Source organism: Amphiprion ocellaris, chromosome 2, assembly GCF_022539595.1.
Source record: "Amphiprion ocellaris isolate individual 3 ecotype Okinawa chromosome 2, ASM2253959v1, whole genome shotgun sequence".
Classification (NCBI taxonomy): Eukaryota; Metazoa; Chordata; class Actinopteri; family Pomacentridae; genus Amphiprion; species Amphiprion ocellaris.
Window position 1 is genome coordinate 3,700,013 of NC_072767.1, and position 19,281 is coordinate 3,719,293.

At 38.5% G+C, this 19,281-nt stretch overlaps 1 protein-coding gene across 11 annotated transcripts in view; it reads right to left on the bottom strand.

Moving 5' to 3' along the window:
- Positions 1–19,281, bottom strand: part of LOC111581103 (unconventional myosin-IXb) — a 130,434-nt gene that overhangs the window by 48,297 nt on the left and 62,856 nt on the right. For all 11 annotated transcript variants that reach the window (XR_008604000.1, XR_008603999.1, XM_055017471.1 and 8 more), the window contains exon 5: positions 6,367–6,461. Coding sequence is in view for 9 of the 11 variants with exons in the window: in XM_055017471.1 (XP_054873446.1) it covers positions 6,367–6,461 (95 nt within the window). In the remaining 2 variants the exon portion in view is untranslated. The remainder of the gene's footprint in view (positions 1–6,366; positions 6,462–19,281) is intronic.

A 19,281-nucleotide genomic window follows, 5' to 3' on the forward strand; every position in this document is an offset into this window, starting at 1 on the left:
TATAAGAGAGATTAACAACAAACATCATACATTCAATGTATAGATCTGCTCAGTGACGAGGATCAACCACAACGTGAAAACCATGAACAGGTGAAGCAATAATGTTGATTATTTTGTTATTGTAACACCTGTCAGTAGGTGGAACATATCAGGCAACAAGTGAACAGTCAGTTCTTGAAGTTGATGTGTTGGAAGCAGGAAAAATGAGGTATGACAGAGTTTGACAAGGACCAAATTGCGTTGCTTTGGTCAGAATATCTCCAAAAAAGCAGATCTTGCAGGGTGTTTGTTGTACGCAGTGGTTAGTGCGTACAAAAAGTGTTCCTACCAGTTAACTAGACATTGGGTTGTGGGTGCCAAAGTCTCATGGATAGACATGGGGAGTCAAAGCTGTGGTCTAGCCACTGCTGGGCAAACTGCTGAACACCTCAATGCTAGCTTTGATTCAAAGATTTGAGTTTCCATCAGGATTAATAAAGCATCTATCTACCTATCTATAGTCTATCTATCTATCTATCTATCTATAGTCTATCTATCTATCTATCTATAGTCTATCTATCTATCTACCAACCTACCTACCTACCTATCTATCTATAGTCTATCTGTCAATCTATCTATCTATAGTCTATCTATCTATCTATCTATCTATCTATCTATCTATCTATCTATCTATCTATCTATCTATCTATCTATCTATCTATCTATCTATCTATCTATCTATCTATCTATCATAGTCCGCCTGTCTATCCATAGTCTGTCTGTCTGTCTGTCTATAGTCTATCTATCTATCCATCTATCTATCTATGAGCCAAAACATGTCAGTTTCCTGTATATGGAGCTGTACAGGAGCAGATAGAGAATCCAGGTTTTCTCCTCTCCATCACCACCAATGGAGCTTTGGAGGAAGATGGTCTGATCTAATGAATCATGCTTATGTGTTGATTATTGGGAAAAGAAATGGCAGCAGGATGGGTAGTAGGCGAGCTGGCAGAGGCGGTACGATGCTCTGGGAAACCTTGAATCCTGCATTCATTTGGATGATCCTTTGACAAAAACCACTAACCAAAATATTGTTGCAGTGCATGCACACTGTTTGATAGAAGTGGCTTGTTTCAGCTACATAAAGCTCCCTGCCACTCTTCAAACCATGTTTAGAAATGGTTTGAGGAACATGACAAAGACTTCTGGGTGTTGACTCGGCCTCAGAAATCCCCCAGTTCTCACTCCAGTTGAGTATCTTTGCAGGAAAACTAAGTCCTCTAAAGGATCTGCTGCTAACATCTTGGCTTCTGACACCACAGGACGCCTTCAGACTGTTCTGGCAGCACAAGGCAGCCTACACAGTATTATGGAGGTAGTTTTAATGTTGTGGCAGATCTTTGTGCATCCTGTGTGATGTTATCATTTCATTTGTTGTAGGTGTCATGACCACAATGCGTCATTTCACCAAAAACGGATACTGTGCTTGTATGAAGTATTTGATGATATTGTGGCCACGGCTCTGTGTCACACCCCGAGGAACTGGTAGGACTTCTGATTATGCTGCTTTCATGACAAATATCTCTTTATAGGCTCACTGGCAGACGTCAACTGTGTCAAAGTTCCTCTGAAACGTCTAAGAATATACAGAAACACCAGTAACGCAAGTCACCCAAACCAGGCATCTGAATTCCGTGTAAATGTGTCATTATTTCAGATGTTTTTCTACAGGTCGAGGGAGTTTTTGCCCACACAAATCCAGTCCAAGATTAGCTCTGTTTATTGGTACCATTGGAGAACAGCTTTCATATTTACAACAGAATTTATACATTTATTTTCAATGCCATTTGAGCAATACAACCAGATGGTGAGTGAATCTGGAGGACCATCAGTGGAGATATGAACATGATAGCTCTCTAGGTTTCCCTTGGTCACCCTTCATGCACTAAACATTTACAAATCAGTCTTAAACATTTTGAAGCATTTTGTTTGCCAAGTTCAGTAGTTTCTTCAAAGTTTATTCGTTGCATCTTACTGATGCTCTTGTTCAGGTCAGTTTACTTGTTGTCTTAATTTAAAGTCCACTAAAATGAGATCATTCCTTTATCTATGCTTTTACTAGACACGTGTTGAAATTTGTTTTCATTTGTCATTTGTGTGCTTTGATTAATCAAGTGGCTAAATTGAAATTAAGGTGTTTAATGTCCAAAAAAATCATTTTTTTTCTGCAGGATTTTATTAACCCTCATGTCGTCCTGCGCGTCAAAATTGACCTGTTTTGAAGTTTGAAAATGTGGAAAAAAAATATTTTCACAGTGAAACTTCTGATGTCCACATTTTCAACATTTTTGAGAAATCTTTGAACATTTTTTGGTGGAAAAAAGAAATGTTAAAAATGTTTTTTAAGAACATTTACATAAAAATCAACCAAAATTCAGAGAATTTCTTTGGATTTTGGTTGATTTTTTTTACCAAGACAACATTAGACATTTTACTGATATATATGGAATCACTTTAGATATTTTTAGGATTTTTTGGAAGATTTTTGCTCATTTTTTGAAAATATTTCCAAGAATTTTCTTGCCAAATTTGGGGGATTTTTTTTTTTTTTTTTTGTTAAATAAAACTTTTAAGGGAAACTTTTAAGGAATTATTGGAATTTTCTTCCTGAAGGCTTTGAAAATTTTCAGAAATTTGTGGAATTTTTTTGCTGATTTTTTGGATTTTTTTTCAGAGAAGGAAACAAGATTTTTTTTGGGTGCCCGTAAATGAGGACAACAGGAGGATTAAAAATGATCCATAATTACAGACACATTTTATTATAAATACATTTTTCAGTATATCACCCAGCCCTGCTGCTAACTGGAGCTTCTTTACAGCAAATTACAGAGCATCCAACAGACATAGAGGGTTGGAAGTAATTATTAAACCACTGTGATCAGCATTTTCTGCCACTTTCTTTGTGGTGCATAGTGGAATTGTACTTTTTTTTTTTTTGAAGTTGTAATAGACGCCAAACTAGTTAGCAATAACTTTTTCACTGTATCCCTCTTCGTTAAAGGTGGCTGACTTCCTGTTATTCTCTTCTTTGAGGGCTTGTCGAGTTAGAATTTAGTTTGTATTTTACATATACGGCCTTTATATGTGCAGCTTAAGCACAACAAAACAGTAACTCAAAGTTTTTCTCAACCATCTAGTGTGAGTTTTGACATTTTAACACTTTCAATACATCATATTCTTCAACATAATTTATTGCATTTTTTATGTCTTTTTAAAGGCGCTGTAATTACTTAACCTCTGTGCTAAAATTCAAACAAAAATATCAACACTGAAGGCCCATTGTGTGTTAAGAATACAGCAGGTGTTCCAATAATGAGCTGCCCCAGCTGTAAATCTGTCAGTATTCACCAGGAACATATATGTTCGTGCTCAGATATCTTTCACTCGCGAACCGTCTCCTTTTCGCACCTCGTCTAAAGTGTGTTTTTTCCTTTCAGGGTTCTGCTCAGATCCCGGCGAGGAAGGATTATCCTCGCAGAGAGCCGGAGAGGAGAGAAAGAGCATGAAAACATCCCGTCTGTCAGTTCAGAGCAGAGCGGAACAGCAGCCTCCTCTTTGTTAATCTCCTCTATTGACTGTCTGAATGGCTGCCACTGGAGATGGACAGACAGACAGCCGTCTTTGTTCAGTCTGCAGAGACGGTCCTCCGAGTGTTTTACCAGGAAGAAGCAGGAAACTGCACCAGCTTGAACAGCAGCAGCCATGCGATGTGCGTTCTTTAGAGCAGATCTGACATTTTTCTGAATTTTCTTTGCAGAAAGCCCTTTTTTTTTAGACGTTGGATATGTAACACTGCTGCTTCATTAATCTGGTAAAGTGACGGCATTCTGTTGACTTCACAGCTTCATTCAGACACCACAGAAATTAAGAGATACTGTATGATATGAGATGGCACAGAACACCAAGCGATGTATAAAACATAATAATCCACTAATAAACAAAAGACTACATTTAACCCTCGTGTCGTCCTGCGGGTCAAAATTGACCCGTTTTAAAGTTTGAAAATGTGGGAAAAAAAATAAACATTTTCACTGTGAAACTTCTGATGTCCACATTTTCAACATTTTTGGGAAATCTTTGAACATTTTTTGGTGGAAAAAAACAAATGTTAAAAATGTTTGTTTGTGGGGAATTTTTTTGCTGAATTTCTGGATTTTTTTCAGACAAAGAAACAATATTTTTTTGGTGCTTGTAAATGAGGACAACAGGAGGATTAAACTAACAGCAGCTTATCAAACTGCCCAAATAACTAGCCCAGTTCATTGTTAATTCTGTCCATGTGTGATAAAAATCTAGCTTTATGTACTACTTTATTTATTTATTATCTCACATTGATGGAGCTTTTAAGTTTTCTGTTGTCATATGTAGTGTATTCATTGCGTTTTTGTGAGTGCACCTACCCAGTGAAATCAGATATAGGTTAGCTGCTAGCTAAGTCTAGGGCGATTAATTTAAAATATGTGTTGCTCCCTGCAAAAACAAAATGAAAGTAAATGTTAAAAAGTAAATAAACATTCATTTATGACTTCCCAAAACATTAAAAATTCTATTGTAATCATGTAACTAATGATTTACTTGCATAATAATAAAATGTGTCTCCGTGGGACAGCTCACCTTTCTGAGGTAAATAAAACTAAACACTGTGAACTTCTGTTAAATCCTCATCCATTCTGTCTCCATGTCAGGGATATTTTATAATTATTAAGTATTTTATTAAAGTACCAGCTGTGTTGTTGCACATATAGATCCTGCTGCTGTTTGGTGCTGCAGATATTTAATAAACTCAGAGGAAAAACGCCGAAACAGCTGGAAGCAACAAGCTAAACTTGAGCTCCCATTAATGTCTTATGGGGAGAAAAATCCCAGATTAAATTCATTTTTGGCTGTTTTGATTAATCCAAGCTGTTCAGTGACTGTTTTCACTGCAGTAAAGTGTTAATATTATGGAAATTTTAGCTTGTAGCCTGATAGATTTGAAGCTGTAGAGCAGAATGAAGGAAAAAGACTGTGTTGCTGGTAGTTCTGTGATGTTTTTAGACCAATATTGATGCTAAAATGTGGAAAAAACCTTCCTCAAATCGCTTTGCACAACTCAAATTAGCATCTTTTTAGTTGAAATGTTACTAAGTTCAACCTACTATAATTGTAGCTGAGATTTTTCCATAAAACAGAGCAGGGGGCTCATTTAGACTTTAAGTGAACAAGTTCAGTCGCGATCAAATTAACAGAAATGACTTCAGCTTTAGCTAACTAAAATCAGCTCTTCAGACAGAGTTATATCTCCTTCTCCGGGCAAGAAATCCAACAGAGCTGTGGTGCCGTCAGGAGATAATCGTTCTGGGGATCCCCACTTACTGTGGAGCCGAGCAGCTGCCGCCACAGGCATTTACATGTTTCAAATCACAATTTATTTTAAGGACACAAGAATTCTGCTTATGCACCAGTGTTAGACACATCATCCTGCTCGTTCCTAGTCTGCTTCTTTGTACTCGATGTTCTCTGCAGCCCCTCAGTTTTTGACTCAGTTCGAGCACAATATGCTGTCTTATTTAACCCTCCTGTTGTTTTCATTTACGGCACCAAAAAATATTGTTTCCTTGTCTGAAAAAAATCCAAAAAGTCAGCAAAAAATTCCACAAATTTCTGAAAATTTGCAAAACCTTCAGGAAGAAAATTCCAATAATTCCTTAAAAGTTTCCCTTAAAAGATTCATTTTTAAAAAATCCCGAAAATTTGGCAAGAAAATTCTTGTAAATATTTTCAAAAAATGAGTAAAAATCTTCCCCAAAAAATCCTAAAAATATCTAAAGTGATTCCATAGACATCAGCAAAACTTCTAATATTTTCTTTAAGAACATTCACAAAAAATCAACCAAAATCCAGCGAATTTCGCTGGATTTTTAACATTTCTTTTTTTTCCATCATAAAATGTTCAAAGATTTCCCAAAAATGTTGAAAATGTGGACATCAGAAGTTTCACTGTGAAAATATATTTTTTTCCACATTTTCAAACTTTAAAACAGGTCGATTCTGACCCGCAGGACGACACGAGCGTTAAGATGTTGTGTCGAGCAGCTGTTCCCCTCTCCTGATGAGGAAATGAGGAAGTGACACAGCTGATCGATGCAGCTCTGAACCAGAGGCCGACTGCTGAGAAAAAGGAAGGAGGTCGAAAGTTTCAGTCCGCAAACACAAAGCAGAGAGGAGGAACCACATGACCGGCCATAAAAGGAGGAAAGAGGAAGACGCAGCGCTGCAGAGAGGTAGAAGATCCCGATGACAAGAGGACACACAACACACAAACACACATGAGTGTTATCTGCTCACCCTCTGACCACGCCGCTCTCCAGGTAATTCACCTGGATGAATTTACCGAAGCGGCTGGAGTTGTTGTTGTGGGCTGTCTTGGCGTTTCCAAAGGCCTGGGAGAGACAAGAGGAGACAGAAACACACATTTAAGATGCAGAATGATCTAATCCAACAACCGTTTTTCAAGATTATTTTAATAACACCACAGCTGCTTCTGCTCTTGTTTTTTTTTTTTTTTTTTTTTTAATCTCTTTGTCAAATAATTCAGCAGTGTAATTTTCCTAAGATGGAGGAGAGAAAAACAGAATAAAAGCTGTTTTGGACGAGACACAACAGAGTGAAATAATAAATAATCAACTAGGATTCAAGACCCACTAGTGACCCCAAAATGTTTAAATCTCCTGATGAAAGTTTGACATGTTCTGGATTTTTTTGTGTTCGCTGGATCAAGAAAACCTAAAGGTCCAGTCAGAAAAGATGCACATCACAACAGGATTATCAGCTTTCTTTATTCACCAGGCTGTCTTTATCTGGCTCATATAAAAAGGGGCATCATGTGACTCTTCTTCTGCAGAAAATAGACCAATAACGTGCTATTCCAGTTGTTTTAATGGAGAGCTATAGAGAATACAATGTTACTGCTCCTGCAAATGATGCAACAGAGGAATGCTGGTTGTAAACTGCTAATTGTGCGTGTTGATGTGTATATTTTAGCCACTTAGGGACTCTCAATGCATCTGCTCGTTTCTAATGTGACAGCTGCACATTAGAGCTCTGAAACGTTAAACTTTATTTATGTAAATACCATGAAGTGCACTTAGGTCCCACAATGAAAGAGATGCAGAAATCACTGTGGTTTTGGCGAAATTAAAGTGAGATTAATGTGACTGATTGAATATTTTCTGTGATAAAACTGACAGTCTGAGTATTTTTGTAATGTCTTCTATTAGCTGCAGTAAATCTGACTCAGAAACAATCATGTTTTTGTAACTGTATGTCATGTTTTGGGTTTTTTTGGGGCAATTGCATATCCTTCTTTTGCTTTTTCAACTCAAATTTTGTTGTACTATTATATAAAATTATGACTGTGCAATGACAATAAACATTCATCTTATCTCTTATCTTATTTCTGCATCAACAGCACGTAGCTGCAACAACGTGGTCTATAAAGTTTGCTAGCAGTAGTTGCATGGCTTTGTAAGTTTGCAGATAAAACTTCAGTGAAGAATCAGAGAGAACATATTGAGGAAAAGCTTTTTGCAGCTGATTTAAATCCCAAACTCTGAGCAGAACCTCCTCCAGGGCAGGCTAGCTGAAGCAGGTTAACAGAAAACCACCTTCTCATTAATCTCACTCTGTAGTCCACCCCGGTGTTTTGAAACTCCACTGTGAACGGTACTGCCTTTCAAACCATATAAGGAGACTCTTCTGAGAGCAACAGCATCATCTGAAGTGGAGTCTGCTTTCAAGTAAGCACATCTTTACTGAAGTCAACAACAACAACAACTTCAAATCTTCACAACAAAAAGAGGCTGGGGGTTAAATCTTCAGTGCAAAAACTCTAAATCTTACAAAGTCCATTTGTCTTATTTTTAGTCAGAATGTCTCATCCCACTTGATTTAAGATAAATTCACTTAACAAGAGACATTTCAGCAGATGGAGGGACTTGTTTTAAGACAATGCATCTTAAATATCTTGTTCAGTCAAACAATCTTGAAATGATCTTATTTTGAGTTGTATTTTACAATAAACAAGGTTCATTTTACTTTTCATACATTTTTCAAGCTGAGGTGTTATTAGTAGAAGCTACACAATCTTGATTTAAGAAATAAACTTCACCAGATTCAAGTAAATGCGTTTTATTGGAAAATCACCAGTTAGTTCATATTGTCCAGTTTGCTAATACGTTGCATGTAAATTCAAAAATAAATAGTTGATTTCAATACTAGACTTGTTTACATGGTGTAGAGTTATTTATAAATGAGGGAGTAAGAATCATGGTCATATTTACAACTAATGTATTTTCAACCAACTGTATACAGACGGATATCTGAAAATGCTGCTTCAAGGACAAGCTGGTCTGAAGTCTGGAGTCATGTCACTGTTATACAACCTAAAATAAGTCAAATACATCTTAAATTTTGTACTCAGCATGAATGTTTAAAAAGTAAATGTCTACTTTTCAGTTAAAATCACCTGCTTGGCTTCCTCTAAAACACAACACCTCTAAATGTTGTCAAAACATGACTAAATATTAGGATTTCTAGCTAACTGGGAGAAGACATTATATCTCAAAATGCTTCAGTTAATCTTTGGAATCTTATTTCAAGTATAAGATGGTCTTAAATCTAGAGAAGTTCTGCTATAATACAACTCAAAATAAGTTTAATAAATCTCAGATTAGGAGGTTACATGAAACTAAAAATCTATTTTTGAGTGAAAAACTACTATTTTTTAACATGTCTGGCTTATTTTAAGACTCCTAAGCTTGACAATCCTGGTAAAATATAGTTTAAAATAAGTTTTCTCAGCTAATTTTAAGATCTCAATATTCTAAATATCATATCTTATTTCAAGAAAACTTCCCAAGCCATTTTTCACTTGTTCTATTGGCAGTTTTTTTCACTTATTTCAAGGTAAAAGTTCCTTGAAATAAGTTTTTTTTCTTGTTTTGAGAGGGGCATTTTTTCCAGTGTTGTTTTTACAACGCAGCAGGGGGTGTGTTTGAGTGTTTGGGGGGTCAGCATCTGCAACTCGTTGTCTCCTCTCGGCCTCCTCACATCCATCTTTTCCTGTTCTTTCCTGCTCTAACATCTCCCTGGTTCTCTTGTTAACTCTATCAGTGTGTGTGTGTGTGCAGAGAGCGAGTGCAGGTCAGTGATGATAAATGAGGCCGGGGCGACCCTTCAGCTCGGCGGTGTCAGACCAGAAACACAAACACGGGAACCTCAGTTCCTCCTCCAGGCCTCGGGGCTGATTCCACCCATCGTCCAGCCGGCAGGCCTCTCTGAGGGGCCCTGTTTACTGCATTAATACGGTAACAGAATAGAGCTCTTTTTTTCCTCCTTCTTCTTCTTCTTCTTCTTCCCCCTTCGTGATGCGCATGTTCACATGGTTACACACACACACACACACACACACACACACACACACACACACACACACACACACACACACTCGACAAAAGGCCACCGCAGGGGAAGTTGACTCAGTGCATGTTAAATAGGAGCCACATTGTATTTTCCAAAGCAGTTGCGGGGTGAATTCGATACAGTGGCGTTTTGGCTGATTAGAGTAAAGGGGCACACAAACACACACTCAGACACACACCTACAGGGTCCGATTGAGATTCCTCGGGATCAACCGTTGACCTATTTTCTTCTCTGCAGCTCAAGTGCACCCATTTCGTCTTCCCTTTTTGGACACTTCATATTTTGCACCAAAATAATTCTGCACCAGTGTTCTTTTTTTTTTTTTTTTACACTATCAAACTGACTGTGAAACCATTTCGGGACTGGTGGGACGTATGAGGCAAGAGCTTGTTGACAGATGATGAAAGAAATGCTCAGTTGGCTGTGAGCAGAATTATCTCCAGGACTTGCTCAGACAAGATTCCTACTCACCCACTCGCCAGGCTTTCTCTCTCAGATACAACTCTAGAATTACGTCTGTGCGCTTGTTTAAGCTGCTTTTATTCATTCAGGCGTTTCTTCTCTCTACTGAGTACAGTTCTCTAGTTTCTCTTCTGTGTCTGAGGCTCTCCCTGCTCATTGCTGCCCATAGTTCCATTCTGATCAACCCCCTCCTGCAGCCAAGAGCACAAAACCCTGGGAAATCTCTGCAGAGCCCGGGCCGCCGCACCATGGAGGGAATTCTAAACATGTCGCGGCGTTATTCATATTCAAACATGCCCACTGGGAGGCGATCCGATTGGCTGGAAGGCTCAGCACAGCAGGTATGAGGAAGCGGACCAACGGCTTGCCAAACCATGTCCACGGAACGACGTGGTCTAATCTGCATTCTTACAAAATACGAGTTTGCATGTGAGGAGTTAGTGGAAGGAGGAATGGGTCTGGATGTGTAGTTTGCAGATACGTTGCAGGTAGTCACATCCAGCATCCATCTCACGACCCCACGCCGCCTAAACCGACTCCCTCTCTGTGGCCGGCCGGCTTTTCAGGTAGCTTTAACTTTTGCATTTCTACTTTAACAGAGCCAGACCTACAGTGTGAAGTCTCACATCCCCATTCAGCTCCCACAGCCACACAAACACACAAACACACACATGTACACACTTCTCCTTACAAACCGAACCAGGGGAGTGTCTCCAAAACACTGCACTTTATGAGTTGTGTGTCTCAACAAGCAAGTGGGCAGATATGAGAAAGTATAAATTATATCATCTTAAAAAACGCCTTCAGTATCGGAACTAGTGAGGACGTGCACAAACATGAACAAAGACAAATAATTAGTGAAAGGAAACTGGCCGATGAGTCCAGTTGCCTTGAGAGTCGTCATATTTTTGCATGATTTCAACCTCCATGCTGACAACAAAACAGTATTCAGTGATGGGTAAAAGCTTGCTGGTCGTGTTGGTAGCATTGCTGCATCTTTTAAAGCCTTGCTTTTCAAAAGAGCTTCAGTTAAATGTTTCCACAGATGCTGCCAAGGCCCTGACATCAACACCTCACTGCAGCATGGATACACCCACAAAGGACTCTAAATAATCCAACCGCCACAACGACGGTTCCCACATCCACAGAGGACAACAGCAGCCGCTCACGCAAAAATGAATCCGACATCTAGGCGGACGCGATCGCCCTTTAAACCCGGCTGAAGTTTACAAACTCATCAATTACAGGTTAAACCGGAAACCCGAGCAGCAGCGTAATGAAGTATAGAATCACTGGGTGTTGCAGCAAAACACCAACGGTACTCGGTGACAAAATAATCACTGTTTGTTGTTCTGAATGTGAAAAAAAATGCTTTGGTGAGATCACATGCTGCTGGCAGTGTCTGAATGCAACCACGTCGCTGCACATTTCCTCCTCTGTGTTTGGCTTTGCTTCAAGCCGCCAGTATATCCCATCAACTGCACTTAAACCCCTGGAGCTCAACTCATCTGAACCGTTAACAAAGAAGTGATTCTCTCAAGTACAATAACGGCGCTCAGAGGGGCTGCGGCGGCTTCAGTTCAATAACGTGAATGTTCCAGCGAGCTCGGCTTCACTGAGCCTCTTCATGAATTCACTGCATGAAGGTCAGAAAACTAATAAATATTTGCTAAGACTTTATTTTGGGCCTCCAACACGATGACTCACACTACAGATGATCTACATCTGGGCTGAAATAATTAAAAGATTCATCAATTAGTCATTATGAAGCAAAATATATGTCCCATACTACATTATATCCAGTAAAAACATTAAAAAACTAGAAAAGCATTCAGAGCGAGCAGGACTCCACCAAGGCTGTCCATTCCCCCACATGGCATTGTCAGAAATGCAGCATATTTTTTTAGAAATACAACATTTGTTTGATCAGAAATCATGGCACCATAGAATGTGTCCATTTAATATAGATGTACCCACAAACTAAATGACCTTGCGCTGAGTACAGGTGTGTGTTATGCATGTGTACATTGTGTACGGATACTGAATCACGTGACCTAAACATGTAGCAGACGGCGGGAATTGATGGGACTCAGAAACACCACCACAATTTAATCAGTTGTTCCTTGGATCTTTTCTGACAGGTAAGTCCTGATAAGTCCTCAGCGGTGGATTTGTAGTAGGATCACAATCATGTGATCGTCAGCAGGCAGCTGATGTACTGTTCACTTGTTGTCATGGTTACAGTGATGCCGTGCTGCTATCTGGCAATGATAAAAAAATCTTTAACTAATCTGTGGATTCAGACTATAAGCAGCATCAATGCAAAAATCTAATCACTTGATCCTTGTGTCATTTCTGACCTTCCCTGAAAATTTTATCCAAATCCGTTAGTCTGCTTTTGAGTAATGTTGCTGACAGACAGACAGACAGACGAACCAATGCCGATCGTCACATAACTCTGACATGTTCCTTGGCTGATAGTACATAATGTGGGATACATCGAGCACAGTGATATATTGTTTTCCAAAACAAACACTAGGAAATATACCGATTTTGTTAAATATAGAACTACACAAATAATGTTGAAAGCAGGCAACAAGTGAACCCCTGGAAACACACAAAAATTCTTCAGAAGCAACACTGGAAACTATGAAATGAGAAGAAATTAGAATTTCACAAAGCCATTTGCTCGTAGCACCCTGAAGAGTCAACGTCTGTGAGTTTATGGGGTAAACTTACGTAAGAGTCAGGACAACAATCTGAAAATGAGGACTATGAAGCAATTTAAAAAGAAGACTGCTTGAAAAATCTAATAACGTGAACAAGCCAACATTCAGAATATTGGTTTGTTCTAACGTCACACATTTGGGACTGTCGCTTGGATAAAACAAACATAATGGTGCCATTTGTGATATTCATTTTCTATATATTATAACCAACAGGTCAATTGATAATGACAATAATTGTTGAGGATTTACAGATTAGTATATTGAAAACAGGCTAAAAATGACTTCATGGAGAAACTAAACTGAACTACTGTGGAAACTGAGCTGCGTTGGACGACAACATGGTGGAAATAAAGTGGTGGTTGGAAGAAAATGAAACTATAATTGATTCAGCATGCACTAGTTGATTGGAATAGATTATCGCTATTATTAGAAAAGCTTTAAGAGCACTTAAGGGCACTTCTATGAACAAACTACACTAGAAGACAGGCTTTTCCCAAACGTACAAGAGATTAAATGACTAATGTAAACACCTTAGCATCAACTCTGAAGTGCATTAACTTCACAAAGCAACATATGATGGATGCCCACAGAGAGTAAAGCATCTGTGCCCAATTTTAGTTTCAGAATTAACTGCACAGCGACCTATATTTTAGGTACGACGTCTAAAAATACCGACGCATTCACAGAAGCAAAGACGAACCAAATGTGAAAACAGAAACAGCTGTAAGAAACGGAACCAAACAAAACCGTTTATGAGGAGTCACTCTGTGCAGCAGGAAGAACCTGGAGCAGTTTGTTCTTATTTATCAAGTACAAGAATTCCAGCAGTTCTGATCTTTAGCGAGTGTTTAGTCTGAAACGTCAGAGACATATGGAGGATACATCATGTATGGTGTCACAACGGATCACTCAGCGGTGCAGCTCAAAATACCAATATGAACTGAGTAACCACACCAATAAAGAGGTCAAATCATCTTTTCTCTGCAGTTTGATCATTTTAACTGACTGTTTTGCAACTTATTCAGTTTTCTGACATGCAAGACTGCATTTAACTTGACATTTTGCATCATTATTGATGGAAATTATTGCCATTTTGAAAGGGCTTTTGTATTTATTACATTTATAGCGTGTACACTGCTGTTCTCAAAAGTTTGGGGTCACTTAGAAATGTCCTTATTTTTAAAAGCATCAACTTTAGATCAACTTCAACTCATTTTAGAGCAACTTTAACTAATATAGAGCAATTTTAACTCCTCTAGAGCAACTTTAAATTACATAGAGCAACTTCAATTCATGTACACTACCATTCCAAAGTTTGGGGTCACTTACAAATGTCCTTATTTTTGAAAGAAAAGCAGTTTTTTTTTCCAATGAAGATAACATTTATCGAATGATGAATCCAGTGTAGACATTGTTAATGTGGTAAATGACTATTGTAGCTGTAAACAGCTGATTTTTAATGGAATATCTCCATAGGGGTACAGAGGAACATTTCCAGCAACCATCACTCCTGTGTTCTAATGCTACATTGTGTTAGCTAATGGTGTTGAAAGGCTCATTGATGATTAGAAAACCCTTGTGCAGTTATGTTAGTACATGGATAAAAGTGGGAGTTTTCATGGAAAACATGAAAATGTCTGGATGATCCAAACTTTTGAACGGTAGTGTATGTGCATGCAATTTTGCAGAAACTAATGATGTTAAAGCAGATGTTTCTACACTTGCCCCGACCCTCCAGAATTTTCTTTTTCTCAATTTCAACATTTTCTCCTGCACGTTAGACTCTCTTTTGATGCCAACAGCGGGACAAGACACATGTCAGAGGTGAAGCGGTTCAGTTGTTAGGTTTCACGTACCAGCTTTGCCCTTCTTGTGGTCTGGGGTTTTACCAGATTGGAGGCATTTCAGGCAGCTCCACCCATGTCTAGAGGGGCACCACATCAAACCCCAGCTTGTGGTGAGGTCAGAGTACCACGAATAGACCCTGAAGTGGGATGCAGCTTCATGTGAGCTGTATACGGTCTTTGTGTGGAAGCATGTTATGGTTTTCCATAAGATTCTGTATAGCGTGATGACAGGAAGGCCGACGGGTATATATCAGATAAGTATAGTGTAGCATCTAACCCGAGGGGCAAAAGTTGCCGTTAAAAGTCTAGCGAAATGTAAAATACCCCAGCGTAATAGCTTCAAGGCTAGGACAAATGTGCTAAGATATATATAGACCATGTGCATCCATGTGTGCAGACCAATGCAGGCTTTGTGGTGTTGTTTTACTGCAATACAGCTGCAGACTTCCCCTCATATCAAACAAAGATAAACTTATTTTCACAGCATACAGCAGCTTCTGACAGACTGGTCAGTAGCACTGTGTGTAAGTAAATCTTCCTGAGGTGTGTCAAGCACAGTAGGCGGGCTTAGCACAAGATATCTAGAGATTTTACAGCTTCGTTAAAGTAAAGGACGAATAAAGTAAAGCTCCTGCATAGTCCGGTAGCAACGACTTAAATTACAAGTCAGCTTTGATTCATGTCAACAGCGACTAAAAGGCACATGAGGGATTGAATCGCTTCCTAAAATTAGATGCTAGACGGGCGTACGACCAGACATTAGACAGCTGCTCTTCAACAGGAATCATCACCTCCTTGTGGTTGATCAAACAATGACCGCTTCTGATTGGACGACACTTCACCCGAAGACAAACATGGCGGCTTGGTTGGAAAATTTCCCTTTTATTCTGAAAATATATATTTCTGGAAACATTTGAGGGAAGAAATGAGCTGTGCAGCTGATGAATCTTTCCTTGCCTTGGATCGATAACAGTTTGTTTAAAAGCTTTTCCAAAGTATCATGAGGTGTCGGACCATTCTTGATGCTCGTCATTTCCATAAAATAGCAGAAACTTCAACTTTATGCAAATGTAGAGTGGGGAAATGCAATGACCCGTCTCTAAAATGCAATGCAACACGACCAGAATACACTGCAGGGCGTTTTACATAGATATAAAAAGGGAAATGCTGAAGTGACACATCCTGTGGACATGTACCATCAATGATTATTAAATCTGATTATAAAAGGTATCGATGAGGAAGAATCTCCTCTAAACAAGCATTAGTTTTAAGCACCATTTGCTTTCCTTTCAAGTTCATTTGGGTGGACAATGAAATTTAGGAGTTATATTTGTGGATGCAGAAAGCATGAACTGGCCATAGTAGTATAAACAGTGCATATACACTACCGTTTAAAAGTTTGGGGTCATCCAGACAATTCCATGTTTTCCATGAAAACTCCCGCTTTTATCCATGTGCTAACATAACTGCACAAGGGTTTTCTAATCATCAATGAGCCTTTCAACACCATTAGCTAACACAATGTAGCATTAGAGCACAGGAGTGATGGTTGCTGGAAATGTTCCTCTGTACCCCTATGGAGATATTCCATTAAAAATCAGCCGTTTACAGCTACAATAGTCATTTACCACAATAACAATGTCTACACTGGATTCATCATTCATTTAATGTGATCTACATTGGAAAAAAAACTGCTTTTCTTTCAAAAATAAGGACATTTGTAAGTGACCCCAAATTTTTGAACTGTAGTGTAATAAAATACAGTAAAAACATAGGAAAATGAAGTAAAAATATAGTAAAAATACAGTAAAAATATAGTAAAAATATCTTAAAAATAAAGTAAAAATATAGTACAAAATCTAGTAAAAATGCAGTAACAATACAGTAAAAATAAAGCAAAAATATATTAAAAATACACTAAAAATATAGTAAAAATATATTAAAAATACAGCTAAATTGTAGTCAAAAAATATAGTAAAAGTATATTAAAAATACAGTAAAAATCTAGGAAAAAATAGAGTAAAAATGCAGTAAAAATATAGTAAAATATAGTTTAAAAAAATAAATAAATAAATAAAGGACATTTCTAAGTGACCCCAAACTTTTGAACGGTAGTGTAAGTATGCAAGAAATATGAAAATCCAACACCTATAAGCGTTACATCTAGTACATACAGTGTGGGTTTATATATATGAAGTATTGAACACAGTGGTATGAACACATCAGGTGTATAAACAGCGTAAGCTGCAGGTAATAAAAGAGCACTGATGTGTGTGTTTATATGAGATGGCTGACTCATGGGCATGACACAGGGACTTGAACACAGCAATGCCAGCTTTTCCCAGACTCGTACACAATGCCACCCAGCCAGAATAACTACCCACGAGCAGGAGATAAACAATGGATCAGCAGACAGAATGGCCGGCTACTCCTCTGCACTTCCTGAACAACAATACAACGCTCCGGTGGATCCACGCCCCTCCAGTGCTCTGAGCTCGCGGCGCACGGAGCTGCTGCCGCCACTTCCCGTGTCGTAGCCGCTTCCTGTTCAAGGGTTCTGGATGATAGGAGCTTCCTGTCTGAAGCTGTGAGACGGAGGGGCGGGGAGGACCTCAGCCTCAGCTACAAGGCTGTGAGTTACCTCAGAGGGCCGCACTGTGTTAGAAGCTTCCATGAAAGAGCTTTAACCTGCTAGATCACCATGGTAACTGATGCTGCACCGCTAACCGCTGAACATGTTCAGGTGGTTTATATATTATTGTGACTATCTATTTAACCCTCCCATTGTTCTCTTTACAGGCACCAAAAAATAGTGTTTCCTTGTCTGAAAAAAGTCCAAAAATTCTGCAAAAAAATCCCCCAAATTTCTAAAAATTTGCAAAATCTTCAAGAAGAAAATTCAAATAATTCTTTAAAAGTTTCTCTTAAAAGTTTTATTTTCAAAAAAAATCCCCCAAATTTGGCAAGACAATTCTTGTAAATATTTTCAAAAAATTTGTAAAAATCTTCCAAAAAAATCCTAAAAATCTAAAGTGATTAAATACGGTATATATCAGTAAAATTTCTAATATTTTCTTGAAGAACATTCACAAAAAAAATCAACCAAAATCCAGCGAATTTCGCTGGATTTTGGTTGATTAAGAAACATTTTTAACATTTCTTTTTTTCCCACTAAAAAATGTTCAAAGATTTCCCAAAAATGTTGAAAATGTGGACATCAGAAGTTCCACTGTGAAAATATATATTTTTCCCACATTTTCAAACTTTAAACCGGGTCAATTTTGACCTGCAGGACGACACGAGGGTTAAGTAACGTTCTGCTGCTGAACCACACCTGACTAAATGACCTAGCTTGCTGCTAATGCCCCTGCCTATTTTATGTGTTGTGTGATTTTCTATTGTTTTATGGTGTTTTTTAAAATAATTTTTTGCTGTTTTTATTGTGAACGCTTGTGTAACTGCTGCATAACTAATCACCCTTCAAGGGACAAATAATAAAGTGAAAGTTAACCTGCTCTATGGGAGGTTCTGTTCAGAGTTCGGGGTTTAAAATGGCTGTAAGAAGTGCCACAATTTCCCCAACTCTTCTCCTGATAATAGTTTCTCTGAGTGATACAGATTCTCAGCTGAGGTTTTATCTGCAAACCCACTGAACTTCATAATACCACAAAACCGTGCAGTTGCTGAAGCACAAACTACACGCATCATGGTGTCACTGGAGCTTAAATGCATTCAGTTGATGGTGCATTAAATACATAAATATGTTTTTGTGTTTGGTCCTGATTTGCTGCCACTGCTGATACTGCAGCTGACAAAACAGACAAGAAAACAGATCCATCTACTGATATTTATCATAGAGAATATTCAAACAAAAACAAGATTTTGGGACAGTGTTGGACCTAAATACACTACTTGAGCTTCATGTTTTAAATGTATAAAGTTCAAAGTTTCAGAGCTCCAATGTGCAGCGGTCATGTAAGAAATAAGCAGCTGCATTGAGAGTCACTGAGTGGTGAAATAAAGATATTAACATACACAATTAACAGTTTTCTATCAGCATATTTTGCAGTAGCAGCACCTTTCATCAAAATAAATTTTAAATTCTTTAAATGACTGAATTAGGAGGCACGCCATTGGTCCATTTTCTGCAAAATAAGAGTCAAATGATACATCAGACATTACCTTTTTTCCGTCAGGATTCATAGCATCCATCCATCCATCCATCTATCCATCCATCCATCCATAGTCTATCCATCCATCCATCCATCCATCCATAGTCTATCCATCCATCCATCCATCCATCTATCCATCCATCCATAGTCTATCCATCCATCCATCCATCCATCCATCTATCCATCCATCCATCCATAGTCTATCCATCCATCCATCCATCCATCCATAGTCTATCCATCCATCCATCCATCCATCTATCCATCCATAGTCTATCCATCCATCCATCCATCCATCCATAGTCTATCCATCCATCCATCCATCCATCCATAGTCCATCCATCCATCCATCCATCCATCCATAGTCTATCCATCTATCCATCCATCCATCCAGTCTATCCATCCATCCATCCATCCATCCATCCATCTATCCATCCATCCATCCATAGTCTATCCATCTATCCATCCATCCATCCAGTCTATCCATCCATCCATCCATCCATCCATCCATCCATCCATCCATCTATCCATCCATAGTCTATCCATCCATCCATCCATCCATCCATCCATAGT